The sequence below is a fragment of the Dromiciops gliroides genome, chromosome 3, assembly GCF_019393635.1.
Source record: "Dromiciops gliroides isolate mDroGli1 chromosome 3, mDroGli1.pri, whole genome shotgun sequence".
Lineage (NCBI taxonomy): Eukaryota > Metazoa > Chordata > Mammalia > Microbiotheria > Microbiotheriidae > Dromiciops > Dromiciops gliroides.
Window position 1 is genome coordinate 403,061,759 of NC_057863.1, and position 18,974 is coordinate 403,080,732.

At 42.1% G+C, this 18,974-nt stretch overlaps 1 protein-coding gene across 5 annotated transcripts in view; it reads right to left on the reverse strand.

The window, feature by feature from the left end:
• Positions 1-474: 474 nt before the first annotated feature.
• The window catches only part of ARHGEF4 (Rho guanine nucleotide exchange factor 4), a 265,862-nt gene continuing 247,362 nt past the window's right edge, over positions 475-18,974 (reverse strand). For 4 of the 5 annotated variants that reach the window (XM_043991992.1, XM_043991994.1, XM_043991996.1 and 1 more), the window contains 8 exons: positions 17,863-18,057; positions 15,765-15,944; positions 14,582-14,814; positions 11,269-11,398; positions 8,280-8,411; positions 4,502-4,745; positions 2,908-2,985; positions 475-1,794 (listed from right to left, as the gene is read on the reverse strand). In XM_043991992.1, the coding sequence (XP_043847927.1) occupies positions 1,637-1,794; positions 2,908-2,985; positions 4,502-4,745; positions 8,280-8,411; positions 11,269-11,398; positions 14,582-14,814; positions 15,765-15,944; positions 17,863-18,057 (1,350 nt within the window). In that variant the 3' untranslated portion in view covers positions 475-1,636. Of the gene's footprint in view, positions 1,795-1,867; positions 1,986-2,907; positions 2,986-4,501; positions 4,746-8,279; positions 8,412-11,268; positions 11,399-14,581; positions 14,815-15,764; positions 15,945-17,862; positions 18,058-18,974 lie in introns of those variants that run through there. The other variant, XM_043991993.1, reaches the window with a different exon arrangement.

An 18,974-nucleotide genomic window follows, 5' to 3' on the forward strand; every position in this document is an offset into this window, starting at 1 on the left:
GGAAAGACAGAACACGATGACTGACATGTCACTTTTCAGAAGTTTTTTTATGAAATTAACTGTTGCCTCTGGTTCGGAGAAAGGCATAGTGCAAGAATGACTTTTCTTTTACATGCTATACTGAATTCACGGTATCCTTGGACATCCAAATCCAAGCTCAGTGACCAACTGTCTGTCACCACCAACATCTCAAACCCCACTGCTTCCTGCTGGGCGGAAGCCTATACCAGCTTCCAAAAGTCATCTCTTCTAGGATCATGCTTGACTCCCACCTCCCCAAATGCCTTGGGCGCTACAGAATTCAGTCGTTATGGCTTCTAGCTCTCACTATGGTAAGGCAAATCTTATTCTTGTTACTAGCCAAGGATTAAATCAATTCTTTTTCTCCTTTGTTAGAAAATCAACCCAACCCCCCCCCCCCCGGCCCCTCGAAAAACCAAGAACATCAACAACAAAAAATAACGGAAACAGGCATGATAGTCACCAACAGCTGACGAGACAGGTTACAAACCTTTACAAAATCCACAGCTGACTGTATTTGTTTTTGTTTTCTTTTGACCATAAATAAACACATTACAAATGAAGAGGGCTTTTTCATTGGCCAGGAATGGAGCAGAGTTGAGGAATGAATTGGCAGGAGCAACGTTGTGAAGGGTATGGGACAGAAAGTCAAGAATAGTTCTGATCAGGATTTGCTTAGGCACAGTATTCCCATTTCCTAATTGACCTAACTCAAAGGAGGGGAAAAACACATCAGAAACTAGGTTGTCAGTTTCTTGTACTTTACTCCATGCGATAGCTGAATGGCACCATTCAACATGGACTGGGGAGGGGCTCACCCCATTGCTGGGGAAAGCCAGAAAGAAGGTAACAAGGGTCAGTGAGACACATACAAGCCTTATCTAGGCAGACAGAAAAGAAGGCCAAATGACTGGTTACACCTGCTAAGAAACCACTGCGAGGCCACAGGAGAATTTCCAAAGAGGAAGGAGCCTGGGATTGACCCTTGAATGAAACAACAAAAACCTGAAACACAGGATAGAAGTCAAGTCAGTGAGAACCCATAGTTCTGAGTATGCTCAGTCAGTGCCAGATGTTGTTCCAGGTGGGGTTCCTCAGGGCCAGTGAGGAAGGTCAAGATGGTGGCCAAACCAGTTAAAAGTTAGAGTCCTTTTGGTGGGCAAATGGTTGGGGGAAGAGGATGAGAGCTGCCCCAGTGTCTCCAGCTCGGTGGGGCAAAGGGGTGTTGCTGGTAGGGCGGCTGAGAAAGATCCAACACAAAGGCCAGTCTCTGTGGGGGGATCCTCAAGGGTCCATGGTCTGGTTTTGGATGATTTCCCCAGCTCGCTCCTAACAATGTCAAGGAAAGAAAACAACAAAAAAAAGGCACCAACCCCGATGACACCAAATTGCTGCCTCCCCCACTTGGGAATTCAGTTTGCAAAATAAATAGGGAGAGGATGGGTGTGGGGCTGGGGGTATGGCAGGGATGGGGGGAGACTTGGGAATGGAGCAGAGAGGGCTGGAGGAGCCGGTGATGAGTCCACTGGGGGCCGATCCTTAAAGTGCTTTATTGGAAGGGGTGAGGAGAGGGAGATGTTGAGGCACGGGCACAGTGGCCGCCCCCTCCAGCTGGTCACTTGCGGAAGGGGGTCAACCTGCTGATATTCTGCCAGAAGTTTGATGGTTTCCGCTTGGGTTCGGCCAGCATGAAGACTTGCTGCTGTGGTAGGTTAGCAGGCAACGTGGGATGCTTCTGGCGCATCAGGAAGTCATAGTAAGGCCGGTTCACGGCTGTGGAAGGGAGGAAGAGGGAAAAAAAAAAGCCTCAAAAAGTCATAGAATGTTTCTTAGCTGGCAGGGACTTTGTTAGATGATGTTGATTCACCTCCTTCATTTTACTGATGAGGAAGCTGGAAAGGGAAGTAACTTGCTCAGAGTCACAGAGCGATGCTAACCTCCACCTAGAAGTGGAGGGATCTCTGCTGCAGAGAGGAAGAAGAGGTAAAGTGGTCTGAAAGACTTCTTATCTGAAGTCAGAGGATCTGGGTTCCGATCTTAGCTTTGTAACCTGCTATGTGTGGGACCATGGGCAAATCGCTTCCCTTTTCTAGGATTACTTACTCATTGTTAAAATGAGGGTTTTAGACCGGATCATCTCTAAGGTCCTTCTGGCTCTAAAGCTAAGATCTCATGGATTCTATGAATGTAACAGATTACAGAAGGGAAATTTGCCAAAGGAACCCTCCTGTGAATCCTTTAGTAATATGTGTGTGTGTATACTCATTATTCTTTCTCTCTCCCTATATACATACATAAATACATATATAAAATCATTATTATATATTAAACAGATTAACACTATTATGTTGTTTTATACAATATGTTATATATGTAACACACACATTTTTTTGTATATATTTGTTGTGATCCCTTCCAGCTCCAACCATACTTTGCTTTATAAGTTGGGGGTAGGGGTGGGCTTAAAAGAATATCAGATCTGCTGGAAATGACGCAAACTAACTTTTTTTTTTTTTTTAATGAGGCAGTTGGGGTTAAGTGACTTGCCCAGGGTCACACAGCTAGTAAGTGTTAAGTGTCTGAGGCCGGATTTGAACTCAGGTACTCCTGACTCCAGGGCCGGTGCTCTATCCACTGCGCCATCTAGCTGCCCCGCAAACTAACTTTTATGATTCCAGCAATAATATAATATAATACAAAAGGATCAAGGAGAATTACATATAGGAAGCAAAGGCTAGGAAAGGATGTGGCAAGGTTTAGTGACCAGAAACCCAGTGTTTGTCTGGGAAAATAGGTAGACACATGATAGACTAGGGCTGTGGGAGGGGGGAAAGGGCATGTTCTGTGGCTTAGAATACAGGGCACTTCTACTGGCTCTTCACTCACCTTTGGGTTTCCCACTGGACTGTTGTTTGTTTGCATTCAGCATGGCCTGTTTCTTCTGTACCTCTGTGATGGAGAAGCCTGAAGGAAAATAGAGAAGAGTTCAGTGGGTATCCACCAGAGACCTCATATCCCACACAACCAAAGCAGTCAAGAGGCATGCAGAGGACCAAATCGTAACTTTGGACCAACTCCAGCATGCTTTAAATAATCTGTCCTGACCCCCATATTCCTCCTCATTTCTAAGCAAAGTCTTAATTCCCTCCCCCCTCCCCCCCCCCTTCTACCTTCTTCCCTGTACATCTTTTTCTTCCCCTTACATGTTTCAATAGTGCTTTAAGGCTTGATATGCACTTTAACCCTTGAGGTAGGTAGGTCATGCAATTATGATTATGCCAATTTTACAGATGAGAAGATTGAGGTTCAGAAAACGAAAAAGACAGATGATATAGGGAAGAAGCATCTCATGTTTTACTCAGTCAATATACTTGTTTTAAAAAGCTGTATTTAACCCAGACATTTGTGAACTAATTCACTTTAAAAATACACCACAGGAGAACCATGTGGAAAGATATTACTGATTATATTTTACCCCCTTCAACTTTTTTTTTCTTTTGGCTGGGCAATGAGGGTTAAGTGACTTGCTCAGGGTCACACAGCTAGTAAGTGTCAAGTGTCTGAGGCTGGATTTGAACTTAGGTCCTCCTGATTCCAGGGCCAGTGCTTTATCCATTGCACCAGCTAGCTGCCCCCTTCAACTTCTTTTATACTTGGAATAAGAAAGATTAGGTGAAAACTTGATCCCTTGATGGTCTTCTACCCCTAGAGAACCATCTCTTTTTGATGGATGTATGTAGCTCTAAATTGTTTTGTTCCCTTCCCTAGCTTGGCTGGTTTCTTCTCTCATAGGAGGGCTCTTTCCTTGCCATCGGCCAACACTAATCTTTCTTTCCTCTAAGTCTCTCAAGTACTTATATCCTATGCTAAATAATCTATCTCAATAGCCACCTCCTACATGAGGTCCTTCTGGATTTCCCCCCACCTCCCAGCAGTTAGTGCCTCCTCCTAAAATCACCTTAAGCCAATGTATGTACATATTTCTCTTTCTAATAGAAAGTAAGCTCCTTGAAGGCAGGAACTCCCTATTTCTTTTTTTTTTCTTGTATTCTCAGGCCAAGCACAGTGCCTGGCATGCTTATTTACTTCTTTGTGTGTGTGTGTGTGTGTGTGTGTGTGTGTGTGTGTGTGAGGCAATCGGGGTTAAGTGACTTGCCCGGGGTCACACAGCTAGTAAGTGTTAAGTGTCTGAGGCCAGATTTGAACTCAGGTACTCCTGAATCCAGGGCCGGTGCTCTATCCACTGTGCCATCTAGCTGCCCCCTATTTACTTCTTTAAATGCCAAACAGAGGAGCTCATATTTTATCCCGGACGCAAGAGGAAGCTATTGAAGCTTTGAGTAAGAGACCAACATGGTCGGATTGTACTTTAACATACTGTGGGTGCTTAATGAGGATGTGTTGACCAAGAAGCAGATGTGTGCATGTTGGGGATGGGGGTGTATGGTATAGGGAGATAGGGGCAGGAGCTGGGTTACACCTGTCTCCTGGTCCAGCTGGACTTGTTTCCTCTCATTCTCAAAGGCTTTGAGCCAGCGCAATTTCTGCTCGGGTTTCTTAGCACAGAAGAGATGGCTTTCATCAGTGGAGCTGCAATGAAGCTTGAAGGCATTTTTGACACTGATGTTAAAGTCCTTGTCCTTCCCATCTTCCAAGTCCACGATCTCCATGTCATCCATGTTGATTCGGCCCTTGTAGTACAAGATGTCTCTCCGGAGAAGGTCCTGGAAGGCATGCACAGTGGGGACACTGAGGGCACATTCTTTATGACTTGACTTAGAACCAACTAACTTTGAGGTGTCACTCCAGACTGACCCCACCTGATTTTACTTGGTGCCTACTCAGCCCTTGACACAAGCGCATTTTACACAGAAGAACAGGCTTGCTTCACATTTTTATGTCATTTCATATGTCATTCCTAATGAAAGTGTTGGGGTGTAGTGGAAAGAATTCCAAATTTGGAGTTGGAGGGACTGGGTGCATATGCTAATTCTGTGACTTTGGGCAAGTCTTTTCTCAGCCTCATTTTCCTCAATTGTAAAATGGACTAGATGCCTCCAAGGTTCATTCTACATTTCAGTCTATGACTCTATGATCTTCTGATCTATGTAGTCAGAAACCAAAGGTAGGAGATATTTTTCCATGTTTCCTAAGAGGGCCTGGTGAGGCATGTGGTACAAGTATTATTTCCCCCATTTTGATGGAAGAAACCGAGGCTAAGATTATATATCTAGTAAGTGTTAGGTCTTGACTTGAACCCAGGTCTCCTGATTTAAAGTCCTGTGTTTTTTCTACTATCCCATGCTGCCTCTGGGTTCTGCACTGCTGGGTAAAAATCCTGGTTTGTTTTCTGCTTCCAATATTTATACCCTCAAACCAATCTGCCAAGCCAACATATGTCCTAAGAAAAAAAAAGATAACCTTCCATGTATACAATACTTGATGTTCATTTTTATTTATCATCTCATGGGTCTAGAGCTCAAAGGGACCTTAGTCCAGCTGGCTCATTTTACAGATGAGAAAACCAAGGCCCAGAAAGATTAACTGATTTGACCAAGATAGGATTAGAAACCTAGCATCCTTTAACTCCAGAGTCAATGCTCTTTCTACTTGGAGGTTCCTTCTAGTTCTAAATTTAAGGTTTTATGACCCATAAGGAACTTAAGTTCTATAGAAAATGCCTTCAAAAATCCTGGGTCACCTCTATGCCACAGTGAGCAATGAGGCATCAGAGGAGGACCTGATGAGAGAGGCCTTTTAAGATAGCAGTAAACAATGCTAATATATAGAATACTACTTGTTTAGTGAGTTTGTGTTCCAGCTTATCCTTATACAGTGTCCCAGGAGTCACTGTGCAGTTTGAGGCTATTAAAGCATAAAACTGCACTAAAACTTCTTGGGATACCTCATATTTAACCCCACAAATTCTAACACAATTTTAGGGACATAGTAATTAATAAATACACCCTGGTTGATTGACTGATCATGTTCAGAATCTGAAATATCTTGTAAGGGAGTAGCAGAGAGTTAAGAATGTGATTTAGTGGAAGGCTTTCCCTTATATTCTGTATAGGAGGAAAAGACTAGGCCCAGGAGACATTTCAGGGAGAATCTCCAAGTCCAATTTTGGATGAGCCCTGCTTCATGCAAAATATATGTTTCTATAATGTTACATTTAAAGCACAAATAATGATAGTTGACATTTGCATTGAGGTTCTAAGTTAAAAAAACCAAAACAACCAAAAAACAGCATCTTATGGAATCATCAAATTTGATTGCCACAACTATCTGGTGAGGTAGTATACTGCCCCCATGATTCTTCCCATGTTACAGATGAGGCTTAGAGAGGTAAGGACTTACTCATGGGCTCATAGCTAGTAAATGCCAGAGGTAGGAATAAAATCTAGGTCTCTCTTGAGCCCCAAGTCCTGTTCTCCTTCTAAGCCAAACATCTTCTTAGAATAAATACTATATCCCTTGATTTATTCTCTCATTTCTTTTTCTCTTTCTTTCTTTCTTTCTTTCTTTCTTTCTGGTGGGGCACTGAAGGTTAAGTGACTTGCCCAGGGTCACACAGCTAGTAAGTGTCAAGTGTCTGAGGCTGGATTTGAACTCAGGTCCTCCTGAATCCAAGGCCAGTGTTTTATCCACTGTGCCACCTAGCTGCCTCCCAGATTCACTTTTAATGGGAAGAGGCTCCTCTCAGTTTAGCATTAAGTTGTCTTTGCAGGCTTTATAACAAGGAGCTAATGATCTTTAAGAAAACACTTAAGTCTACTAAGCTGTATTTAGAAATGCATATAATTAATTGATTTAGTTTTCATAATAGAAAAAAAGTCCTTATGTGATATAAGTATACTTCAACACTTTCATAGATATGTTTTGGTATGGGTTGTCTAGATAGGTCCATCAGTGTGGGTTCTCCCTATTGTATGGTTTATAAGTTAATATTTGATTCTCATTTACCAGGTTGGCATAAAACAAGACCCTCTTCTATTGGTTTCTTGGTATTTCTGTACATATTTAGGACTGTTCCCTGAAAAAGTCAGTCACCTTCAGTCTGCCAGATGCAGAGATGAAGGGTGACTAAGATAATTATCTATATTAATAATTGACTGGCTTTTCTAACCTGATCTCTAATTTCTCTTTATGAGATTGTTATCTTAGCCAGCTGGCCTCACTTTATGCATTCCAGCTTTTGGTCTTTTGCTTTAGACTAGGGGTGTCAAACTCAGTTGTATGGGCAAAACTCCCCACTCTGCTCCAGAATTAAAATGTATTTGGGAAATTTTTTTATAGTGTTTTTTTTTTTCCTTAGTCATGCCTGACTTTTTGTTTGTTTCTGTGCTTGTTTTTTTTTTTTTTTTGGTGGGGCAATGGGGGTTAAGTGACTTGCCCAGGGTCACACAGCTAGTAAGTGTCAAGTGTCTGAGGCCAGATTTGAACTCAGGTCCTCCTGAATCCAGGGCTGGTGCTTTATCCACTGCGCCACCTAGCTGCCCCTAGCTGCCCCTAGCTGGGAAATTTTTAACAAAATAAATCTAAATACAACACAACACAGATCATGTTAATTTGTGGTTTTCTAAGTCAATAAATGGCTTGCAAGGGCCCCTTTCTTTTTGAGTCTGAAATCATCTGCTAGACCCCTTGTCCAGCCTAAAATACCCTCCTCATCATTTCTACCTAACAAAATCCTACACATCCTTTAAGGCATAGCTCAAGTTTTCACTGGTCTCTTCCTCCTCTCCCATGGTGTTTACTGGCTATGCCACTTATCAGGCCGCTTAGCATTTACTACCTTGTACCATTATTTAACTATTTGATGTGAAAGCATGCCGGGTTGGGAATTAGAGGAACTGAGTTTGAAGTTGAGCTTTTTGACGTCCTACCTGTGTGACCACGAGAAACCATTTATCCTCTCTGGGTCCCAGTGCCTCATCTGTAAACTGACTGGATTTAGGACATCTAAGTACCCCTCCGGTCCTAAATATATTTCCCTATAATCTTATGCCTCATCTCAAATAAACTGTGAGGACCTTGAGATTAGGAGTCATGCTCCTTCTCTGCAACCTCCCCTGTTATCTAGAACGGGGATAGGAACACATTCTTTGACTGATCATCTTGCCATCTTAGTTTATGAGAAAGCCAGCAGGCCCTTCCTCTGAACAGGGAAGAGCTAGGAGGCTGAGTGGAAGAGTCTAATAGCCGACTGTCTCCGAGGGATCACTTACCTAATAGAGACCTAGAACCCCAATTACCTTTTTACAGTAGATGAGCTGGTGGTCGAAGAGGAAAAACATTCTCTGTTGGCTCTTGGCTTGGGGTTGGGAGATTCTGGTTAATTCACCAGAGTGGATGAGTTCAGAGCTTCTGGCAAGGACATCTTCACCCTGGTCGGGGTGAAGAAGGGATCTTTGAGGCAGACTCCTCCCTACCCCTAATGAAGACCCAAACAATGGCTCAATGAAATGGGAACCCAGAATTACCAAGCTCCCCTTCTTACCTCCTCCAAGAAACTTCTGAACCACAAATCACTGCCATGGTTTTTAATTCCTATACCTCTTACAATTTAAACCACTTAAATTAGAATGTGATCGGAATATGATTCTATTCTGTCAACCGCCATTCTTCCTTGTTTCATATGAAAAGTAACTCTCTGTAATACAGGGACTGGGTAAAGGCAACAAATAAGCTGTTTGGAAAAAGGGGAATTTTGTTTGAACTGGAAGTCTTAGAAATGAGGGAAGGGGCATCTCAAATACAAACAAACATTTGAGGGTAAAATTAAAATTTGAGTATATCATCTATACAGGGCCAATCTGTAATAGGTTGATCAAGAAGCTGTTCAGATGTGTTAATGGGTTTTGGGTAATCCCTTCCCCTGGTCAAAAATCTAGCCTGTCATGGTACCAGAAATGAGACCATTAAAGCATCATTTAAAAATTATTATTAAACATTACCTTCTCTGCATTGCCCTTCAAAAATGCAAATATCCCCAGAAAGGGGAAGTAGGGGTAGGTGATATATCATGCTGTTAAAAGTCATTCACATTTTTGATGAATTAATTTACTAGGGAATTCATTCTCTCCCTTCCCATCATCTCCCTGACTCTCTGACTAGGTGGTATTAGGGTCCTATGGAAATGAAAACATGGCCGGGAGTCAGACAGGACAATTTGGAAGTCCTGGCCCCTGCCAAGAAGGAGGAGTCATTTTGGGGATTGTGGCAAAGGTCTCTAAATCGCCAAAGGGCAACATGAGGACCCAGGAGGGAAGGAATAGTTTCAGTCAATAGGCTGGAGAGGGGGAGTGAGGAGGTGGGAGGGAAAACTTGGTCAGCTTCACAATTTTGTTGAAGACCAGTTCTGCTTGAAGACGTGAAAATGCATTTCTGAATAACAAGTGTCAAAGCCTTTAGCCTTAGGAATGTTCACCACTGAGTGAACTGAGTGGGGAATTGCAATCTCAATGGAATGTCAATAATGAGTTTAAGACGGGGTGCTGCTCAAGCACAGGATAAAAAGGAGATGGAGAAATGGACAAACAGGAAGAAAAGAGAGTTAAGAGCCTTTCTGATCTTAGAGCATTTCTTGTCATCACCTTTCTATGAAGAGCCACAGATGCAGTGACTGAATGTCATGGATTATATTTATCATTCGGGTAATGTCTGCTCTGAGAGAAGAACAATTAGGAAAACTATTCCTGCTTAACTTCCTGTTCTCAAGCATAATTATTTATTTGTATAAAATCTCTGCCCCCCCCCCCTTTTTTTAAAAGGCCTGTTAGCATGTGAAAGTGAAATTGCCTTTGGAAAATGCATTTACATTTCATACCGGAAGCCAAGTTTAGTGTGGTAATGGACTTAATAATGGCTAGAAGGCTTATTTTAAAAAGCAGTTAGCCTGGGAAACTATTATGGGAATTTTTTATTTCCTTTTATTATTCAGGCCTCAGGGCCATTCCTTCTGCAAATTTCAGTTAACTAAGAGTCTGTTTTAATAATAACCTCACCTGACCACAACCGTTCTGTGGGACAGAACATTTTTTTTTTTTTTTTAGTGAGGCAATTGGGGTTAAGTGACCTGCCCAGGGTCACACAGCTAGTAAGTGTTAAGTGTCTGAGGCTGGATCTGAACCCAGGTACTCCTGACTCCAGGGTCGGTGCTCCATCCACTGCGCCACCTAGCTGCCCCAAGAAAATTTTAAACATTCTTTAGATTAGAAACTGGAGGAATAATCTTAACTGTCTTTGACTCCTTAGACATAAGTAAATCTTTTTCAGTCATTCTATTTGTGAATTTTCTAGATGTAGTTTCATCTGTACCTGACTTAGTATGTCTATAGAGTTTGTTTGATGAGGTTTGCTTCTTTGGTGATGTATGAGATTATGACTCGCTGCTTAACTAAGTTTGTTCAATTTTAATGATGTTGAAAAAAGTATGGGATTATGGATCTATTGTCTCTTTAACTTTTTTTTTTTTTTTTTGCAGGGCAATGGGGGTTAAATGACTTGCCCAGGGTCACAGGGCTAGTAAGTGTCAAGTGTCTGAGGCCAGATTTGAACCAGGTCCTCCTGAATCCAGGCCTGGTGCTTTATCCACTGTGCCACCTAGCTCTCCCCATCTCTTTATTTTTTAATAGCCTAAGAGGAATGTACAAGGTTGCAATATGTGAAATAATGATTTCCTTGTCACTATGACATAATTTTGCCTATAAGAAGCCTTGCCAGAATCCTCATGGCTGTTCAGGTTTTCTCAGAGGCCTGAACCTATGCTTAAGCATAAGAATAGAACCTAGATTTTTACTTCTGTAATTTCTTTGCTGTGGCAAATATAGGTTTATCAGCCGTTACCTACCATATGAACTCAAAGAGGATATGTTTCTCCCATAATAAAACAGAAGTATCAACAGAAGCATAAAGCACAGCTTGGCTAGAGTGCCTAGAACAGGGCACAGAAAAAAATGTTCAATAAATGTTTGCTGATTTGAGTCTTTTCTTCATCACTGACATCTGACTGAGTTAAAGCTAACCTATGACCCTATTAAACCATCATATATTTGATATGTGTTAGGGCAGGTGCCTATAATTCTTTTTTTCTCCACTAGACTGTAAGTTTCATGTGGGTGATGACAATTTCTAAACTAGGTTTCATGATAATCTGGTTCTTCCTCCAATGAGGTTTTAGCTGGGCTGAATATCTGAGGTTCTTCATAAAGACATTCACTTAGAGGGGTTACTTCTTTTTACCTCCCAGTCCTCTATTGAACTCTGCCATTGAGCAATTTTATCTATATTTTCGAGTCTCCTCTTCCGCTCATTGATCAGCCGGGCTACGTTCTTCATAGCAGTTAAGGCAGCTTCTACATCTTTGAAATCCCTAAAGTAAAATATATGTCATTAGCAGTGTATCACATGCAAACGATATAAATGATCACAGGATCATGAATTAAAATCACTGAAACATTAATTCTTTCTGAATACCCCAAAAATAATAACTCCCATTTGTACAGGACTTTAAGGTTTGCAAAATGCTTTCTTTGCAACAAATCTGTGAGATAGATAGGGACAGGGGCTAAATCTGTGATTTCACTGCTATACAAAACTCTCATTTGAGAGAATTCTCTACCAGTGTAGCTTGGCACCTTCTCAGCAATTTATAATCTTTGTCTAGAGCTCTGAGGAATAAGTGACTTGTCCAAGTTTAAAAAGCCATTATTGTCTCAGAGACAAGACTCGAACCCAGGTTTTCCTGGTTTTGAGGCCAGCTCTGCCCACTGTGCTATGCTGTCTTTCTGAAATGGATAGTACAAGTATTATTATCATTCTTTTTACAGATAGGGAAACTGTGTCTCTGAGAAGGTAAGTGACTTGCCCATAGTTTATAAGTATCAGAGGTAGTTTTCAATCCCAGGTCTCATTTCAGTTTTGGTTCAGCTAGGTGGCACAGTGGATAGTGCTAGGCCTGGAGTCCAAAGGACTTGAATTAAAATTTAGCTTCAGATACTTCCTAGCTATATGATGTTGGGCAAGTTACTTAAACCCCTGTCTGTCTCAGCTTCTTCATCTGTAAAATGGGGAGAATAATACCACCTACTTCCCAGGATTGTTGTAAGGGTCAAATAAGATAATATTTATAAAATGCCAAGGAAAAAGCCTGACACATGATAGATGCTTAATAAATGCTTGTTTGCTTCCTTCAGTGTCCTACCACACTGTCTTCCAGTGTTTTATAGTTTACTCACTGTTCCAATTTGAAGCTCTGCTGGGATCTTTAGAAAGAAGGTTTTTATTGGCTGGAAGCATCAGCCAAATCATTTCAGGAAAATTCACAGCCCATTGAAACAAAAGTACTCATTCTGCTTTGGGCATAGTTTCACCAGACCTCAAGCTTTTTCCCATTATCTGTCACTTCCCTAATTAAAACCTGCAGGGACTCCCTATTATATACCCTATACAAACTCAACTTTTCAGCAAGGATTTCAAGGTCCTCCATAATCTAGCCCTCCCTGTCCCTTCCAACTTCAATATTCCACTGCTCTGAAACATGTACGCTCTGTTCCAATGGTACTAGTCTTATCCTTGTTCCCTCAACACTCCATGCTCACTTCTTCCTTCATAGCTCCACTTCACTTCAATGGAATTCTTGGTAATTTGAGAACTGACTCAGTTGTTCAGGCTAAATAGGAATAAGACAGGCATATATTAGCAGAATTCACAGACAATCCAAACCTTCTTTCTGGATAATACTTATAATTGATAAGCTTATACATCATAGTTCATCAGAGAAGTTACCAAGTCATATATTTCCTTTCCAGAGGTTACCTCAAAGAAGGAAGGAGGATCAGCGTTCTCACTTGGATAACCCACAACTTGGATAACCGAGAGTTGAACATAGGCCAAACTGGACTGACATAAAAGAACTAAATCTAGCATTTCATAATTCTTGGTGAATATTATCAGCAAAATTCCTGTAAGGGAATACAGAGGTGTGGATGTGGCTGCAAGTCGTCCTAGGCTATATGATTGGGATAGCATGCAGCAGAAGGAAAACCCTCATTAAGCTCCAGTGTTCGAGTAATATCACTGTGTTTCCTCATGACTCCTATACATAGACTCCCTATTATAAATCCCTCTTGAAGATACTTTTAGCTTCCCAAAGGTCAGGGTGACCCTCTCTCAGCAGGAACTTACAAAATTAAGTCACTGAGCCAGGATTGCTCACTTTTTTTGGGTCTGTGATAGAACCATGAAGTTTAGGTTGTCCATACCAAAGAACTGCTCACCCATTACCAGCCCAACTATCTTACCTTTTCTTGGATTTTTTCCTGCTTCTGATGATAGAGCCTCAACCAACCTACCCTGCTGAAGATCACTAAAGAAAGTCTCTAGGAGCTCACCCCTTGCTCCAAGCTTGACAAGTAGCAGAGGGAGAAATAGTCAGCACTCAGGAGAAGCTAATTGACATGGCAAACAAACCCAAGATGTCTTTCTACTTTCCCTTCCAGGCACCATCATGTCTACCTTGTACCACAAGTCAAGAATGGACCAAGACAATTGGGTAGATCTCATAATCTCCTCAATTGAGGTTGCCTTTAATAACTGTAAGGGGCTAAAATTATAGCTATACTATCTAAAATCTAATGAGTGGTAGCCAATAAATTATAAGCTTTGGCAAGAGTATTTAAGTGTTTAAGTATTTATTAAAGAGCATTAGGATGAGAGAGAAAGGTAAAAATCTAACTATTTCTAAGAGACCCCATCATCCGACCCACCATGGTGAGGTCAGGAACTAAAAGAGGAAAACAAGCCCTCTGCCAGTGTCCACTTCCTACTTCGTGTCCTCCTCCCAGAAGTGGGAGGCTCCTCAAGTTGATTGGCTGGTAGCTTTGATAGACAGTACCCACGAGCAAACATCACTTCCTGATGCCAAGGACCTTGACCACATGGCTTGCCCTCAGATGCCTTCTCCTCATGGCGGACCTTTCCTACAGTAAGTCTCCAGCAGGTGGCGTCATTCCAATCATTTTACATAATGATGATGATAGCTAGTATTTATATAATGTTTTAAGGATTGCAAAGCACTTTACAAATATTATCTAATTTGATCCTCAAAACAACAACAACAACAACAACAACAAACCCTGGGAGGTAGGTGCTATTATTAACCCCATTTTATCGATGAGGAAGCTGAGGCCGACTGAGGTTATGTGGCTTGTATAGAGTCCCACAGCTAGTAAATGTCTAAGGCTGGCTGTGAACTCAGGTCTTCTTGACTCTGGTCCAGTGCTCTGTCCTTTGTGTTATCTAGCTGCCTCTTGGCAGGGCTCAGGTCTCTGCTGTCTCTCTATACCTGCCAGTTTCTCTGTAGGCCATCAGGTATATATGGTCCATGTCTTCCAGTGATGCTCATTTGAAATCCAGCCTCGCTTTGGCTCCCATGGCTTTGGTGGGCTGGGCAGAAGAGTTGGTCACGTGTCTTTATTGGAGAGAATTGACTGACAGGAAACCATGGAGCTAAAGCTACCCCAAATATAATATGGAGGACCCAAGGGCAGCTTACCTATGCTGGGGATTGGTATACTTGAGCAGCTCAGCTAGCTGCAGTGGGTATTTGCAGATCTTCTGTACTGGGGTCAGCAAGAAACCATCCAGGGAGATGTCAATCATCTTCTGGAGCAGCCGGCAGGCTTCAAAGAAGTACACATACTTGTTGACTTTGGCCAGCTTAGAAAGCTCCACACATGCATTGGGGTGGTTGTTGCAGTATTCTGAGTAGATCTGGAAATCATTTTGCTGTGAGGGAGGAAAAGAGGAGAAGAAGAGTATTAAACATTATGATTGTCCCCCCATTTGTGTGATGGAACAGGCAGATGCACAGCCAAGGAAGGTAAGTAGTCTACTTGGTCTTGGAGTCAGGAAGACCTGAGTTCAAATCCTGCCTCAGACATTTACTGGCTATGAGACCTTGACCAACTCACCCAACCTTGTTCAGCTTGTTTCCTCATCTGTAGAATGGGGATAATAATAACAGGATATACTTCTTCCCAAGGTTGTTTAGAAGATAGAATGAAATATTCATAAAGTGCTTTCCAGCAATTAAAGCGTTACATAAATGCTAGCTATTATCACTAAGTGTATGGTTGGTAGGATGGTGCCTGGTTATAGGATTGGTGTTGGGGGCCACCAGAACTCTTGGTTTTCTCAGGCACTCTAAGGGGGATGTACCATGCACAAGGAACCAGGCCAGAATTTTGCACTATCTGTGTAGCCATATATCTAGAATGGGTAAGTTTTTCAATCATAAAGACAACATCATCTATTTTTTTAATCAAAAGTTAATGATATGACAGTATTTGGAAAAAGTGAGCAGTATCACAGAGCAGTGAGATCAGGACTATTAATGGCTACAATTGTCTTCCTGACACAATTCTGTGTTTTTGCCACTGCAAAACATTTATTTTGTCTACAAACTGGGGAATAGGGAAACCAACCCTGGGCCATTTTCCCCATTCGCCTCCTTTGCTCCTACTCACACGCTGCTGAGTGGAGCTAGAGAAAATCACAAAGCTCTGTGGTCTGGGTCCAGGACATTCATCTGGCTGAAACTACTCTCTCCAAAGCTTGTAGTGTTCTCTTAATTTGCCAAATGCAACATCTTTTCTCACGTTTCTGAACACAAGACCAGTCGGTCTGGTTTCAGAAAAGAAAGTATTTCCTTATGAATAACCAGCCTGCTCACTTACATATTCCAAGAAGCAGGAGCCCAGCTCACTCAGATGGGGGTGCTCCCTGTTGAACTTCTTCTCGAGTGCCTTCACAAACCTTTTCTGGCACTTGTAAATCTCTTCGATGTTCCCAAAGATTGTCTTTAGCTGCTCCTCTGTAAACATGTCTGCCCGCTTGCGGCACTGTTTGATGTAGCCCTGTGGGTAAGACCGCAGGTGAGGAATTCTGCTGGCCTGGGAGCCAGGGAGAGGGCACTAGGACAGAGAGAGCTCTGCTTCTCTCCCCCCCCAAAAGCTTTCTCTGGCCACCCGAGCTGCTAAAGATTTCTTCTTCCCTTTGAACTTTGAATAGGACTTACTATCCCTACCATTCATTTTTCATTTTGACATTTGCAAAGTAGTGTGTTATAATTGGAGTACTGTTAAGTGTCTTTCCACATTTGTACATTTGTTTCCCCATCTAATCTGCAAATGCATTTAGGACAGTGATATGTAGCCTCCTTTTCTTGTAACTCCCACAGTACACAGTAGGTGATTAATAAATGTTTGCTTTATGAATGAATCTTAGGAGAAGAGGAGGGAGCTTAGATCCTATAGTAAGGATGAGGGTCTGTAAATTTAGGCCTTGGATTTGTCTGAGGGAAAAACATAGGATTTTGGGGCTTAGAGCTGGAAAGGACCTTAGCTCTCACCTCTGCTACTTAGGGCTTGTGTGACTTTGGGTTAATTGCTTAACTTCCCTGGCCCTCAGTCTCCTCATCAGTAAAATGAGGGAGTGGCACCAAATGGCCTGTGGGATCCTTTCTAGCTCTAGATGTATGATCCTTTAAGTCCCTGAGTTGAATCATTCTTTTTACAGATAAGGAAAGAAAGGATAAGTGACTCTCCCAAGGTCATCCAGTAAGTCCCCCAAAGGAAGCCTTGGTAAAGACAAGTAGAGTTCAATCCTTTTGTCTGATGGTTCTCTCAATTTCTCAAAGAGTATGAGAGAGATTAAGACTAGGATGAAAAGAGAAATAAAGAATCACTAAAGATCAGTTTGGGACACAGACCATGCCAGCAGTCATCGCAGAGGTCCCTTTATCTCAGAGTCCTGGAGTCATAGGACCTGGGTTCAAATCCCTTTTGCTACGTATACAACCTCCAGTAAACCATAGGCCAATCTGCTTTGTACTTTTCTTATCTGAAAAATGGTGAGGAAAAATGGACTAGATGGTCTCAGAGGTCCCTCTTCTAGCTAAGAATATAGGATTTGAGGATTCTGGCTGAAATGTTTGCTTGGATACCTGTACTTTTTCTTTTTGGTGGGGCAATGAGGGTTAAGTGACTTGCCCAGGGTCACACAGCTAGTAAAAGTGTCAAGTGTCTGAGGTCATATTTGAACTCAGGTCCTCCTGAATCCAGGGCCAGTGCTTTATCCACTGCACTACCTGTACTTTGAACTCTTAAGTTACAGTGGCATATAGGGGGGAGAGCCCAGTCTATGAATCCTGAGATCAGGATTCTAGTTCTGTTTCTGCCTCTAGTTTGCCTTGTGATCTTGGGCGGGTTCATCTCTCAGAAACTCAGTTTCCCCATCTGTCAATATAATGTCTGCTCAATATATTTCATAGGGTTGGATAAAATGTGATCATGAATATGGAGTTTTTAGTGATGGAAATCAACTAGCTCTGCCTCTTTATTTTACAAGTGAGGAAATTAGGGGGCGGCTAGGTGGTGCAGTGGATAAAGCACCAGCCCTGGATTCAGGAGTGCCTGAGTTCAAATCTGGCCTCGGACACTTGACACTTACCAGCTGTGTGACCCTGGGCAAGTCACTTCACCCCCATTGCCCCGCAAAAAAACAAAAAACAAGTGAGGATATTAGGCTCAAGGAAGGAAAATCACTTGCTCAAATAAAACTGATGGTTAGTAGCAGAGAGTGAAAATCTAGACCTTTGAAGCTTGGAAAAATATATAGCAATAAACACAAGGGTAAGGGGCTTGTTCTCATTCTCTTAACAGTTTTTAAGCCAACACTAAAAGTTAGATAGGGGTCAGTCATTGTGCTATTTCAGAAATGAGAGCTAGCGACCCCTGCTGGCTTGGGACAGAATGCACCTCCCCCTCCATTCACCTCACAGATGTCCTTCAGGTGTTTGATGTAATCTTTTTCAGTGCTGATGATTTCATTTATTACATTGGTCCTCATCTGATCCTTGCTGGTCTGTGCTGTGCCTTGGCGCCGGGAGATGCTGCCAGTGTCTGCTTCTTTGCCGTCCTCGGCCTTGGCAGGGTAGTCTTCCATTGGCTCATCCTGGTTGACTCGGAGCTAAATTAAAATTCACAGAGCTGTCAGGACAATGGTTCCCACCTTCTGGGGCATATCCAGGGCTAAGCTGGAGCCAGATCGAACCAGTTTAGGAAAGCCGAATGTTAACCTTTTACACCTCAGAAACTGGTAAACTTTACAAATCAGGACTTGATTTATTATTTTGTTGATTGCCTAGGCTTAAAAAAGTCATGGTTAATGTTAATAATGCAGATTACACTTAAAAGTGTGTCATGCATACATTTATTTTGAGGGTGGGGAAAGCCAGTTGTTAAATATTTACCCGTACAACCTTGGGTATGTTTATGACCTAGACTATCATGTCCAAAATGGGGCACAGTAGAATCGGGAGCAGACAACTTTCTCCTGCCATCCATACATGCCCACTTATGCAGGTGCACCATAAATAAGCACTAACTCATAATATGACAATTTGTCAATACAAAGCACTAGCCCACAATTACACCAATATGTCAAGAACCTATGATTTCTTCATACCTAGGTGGCACAGTGGATTAAGTACTGGGCTTGGAGTCAGGAAAACCTAGTTCAAATCTGGCCTCAGACACTTACTAGCTTCTATGGCCTTGGACAGGTCACTTAACTACTATCTACCTCAGTTTCCTCAACTGTAAAATGGAGATGATAATAATGGTTGTTGTGAGGATCAAGGGAGATAATATGTGTAAAGCACTTGGCACATAGTAGTTCCCATACAAATACTAGCTATTTTTATTACTCTTGATAGGAAATGATGCAGCTCATAACACATCTATAACTTGTAGCTTTAGAGAGTTGCTTGAGGTAAAGGCTCATGGTCACATAGTTAATCAGTCAGTATACATTTACTAAACACCTACTATGTTGCCAGGCACTGTGCTAAATACTAATAAATATCAGAGGTGGGATATGGACCC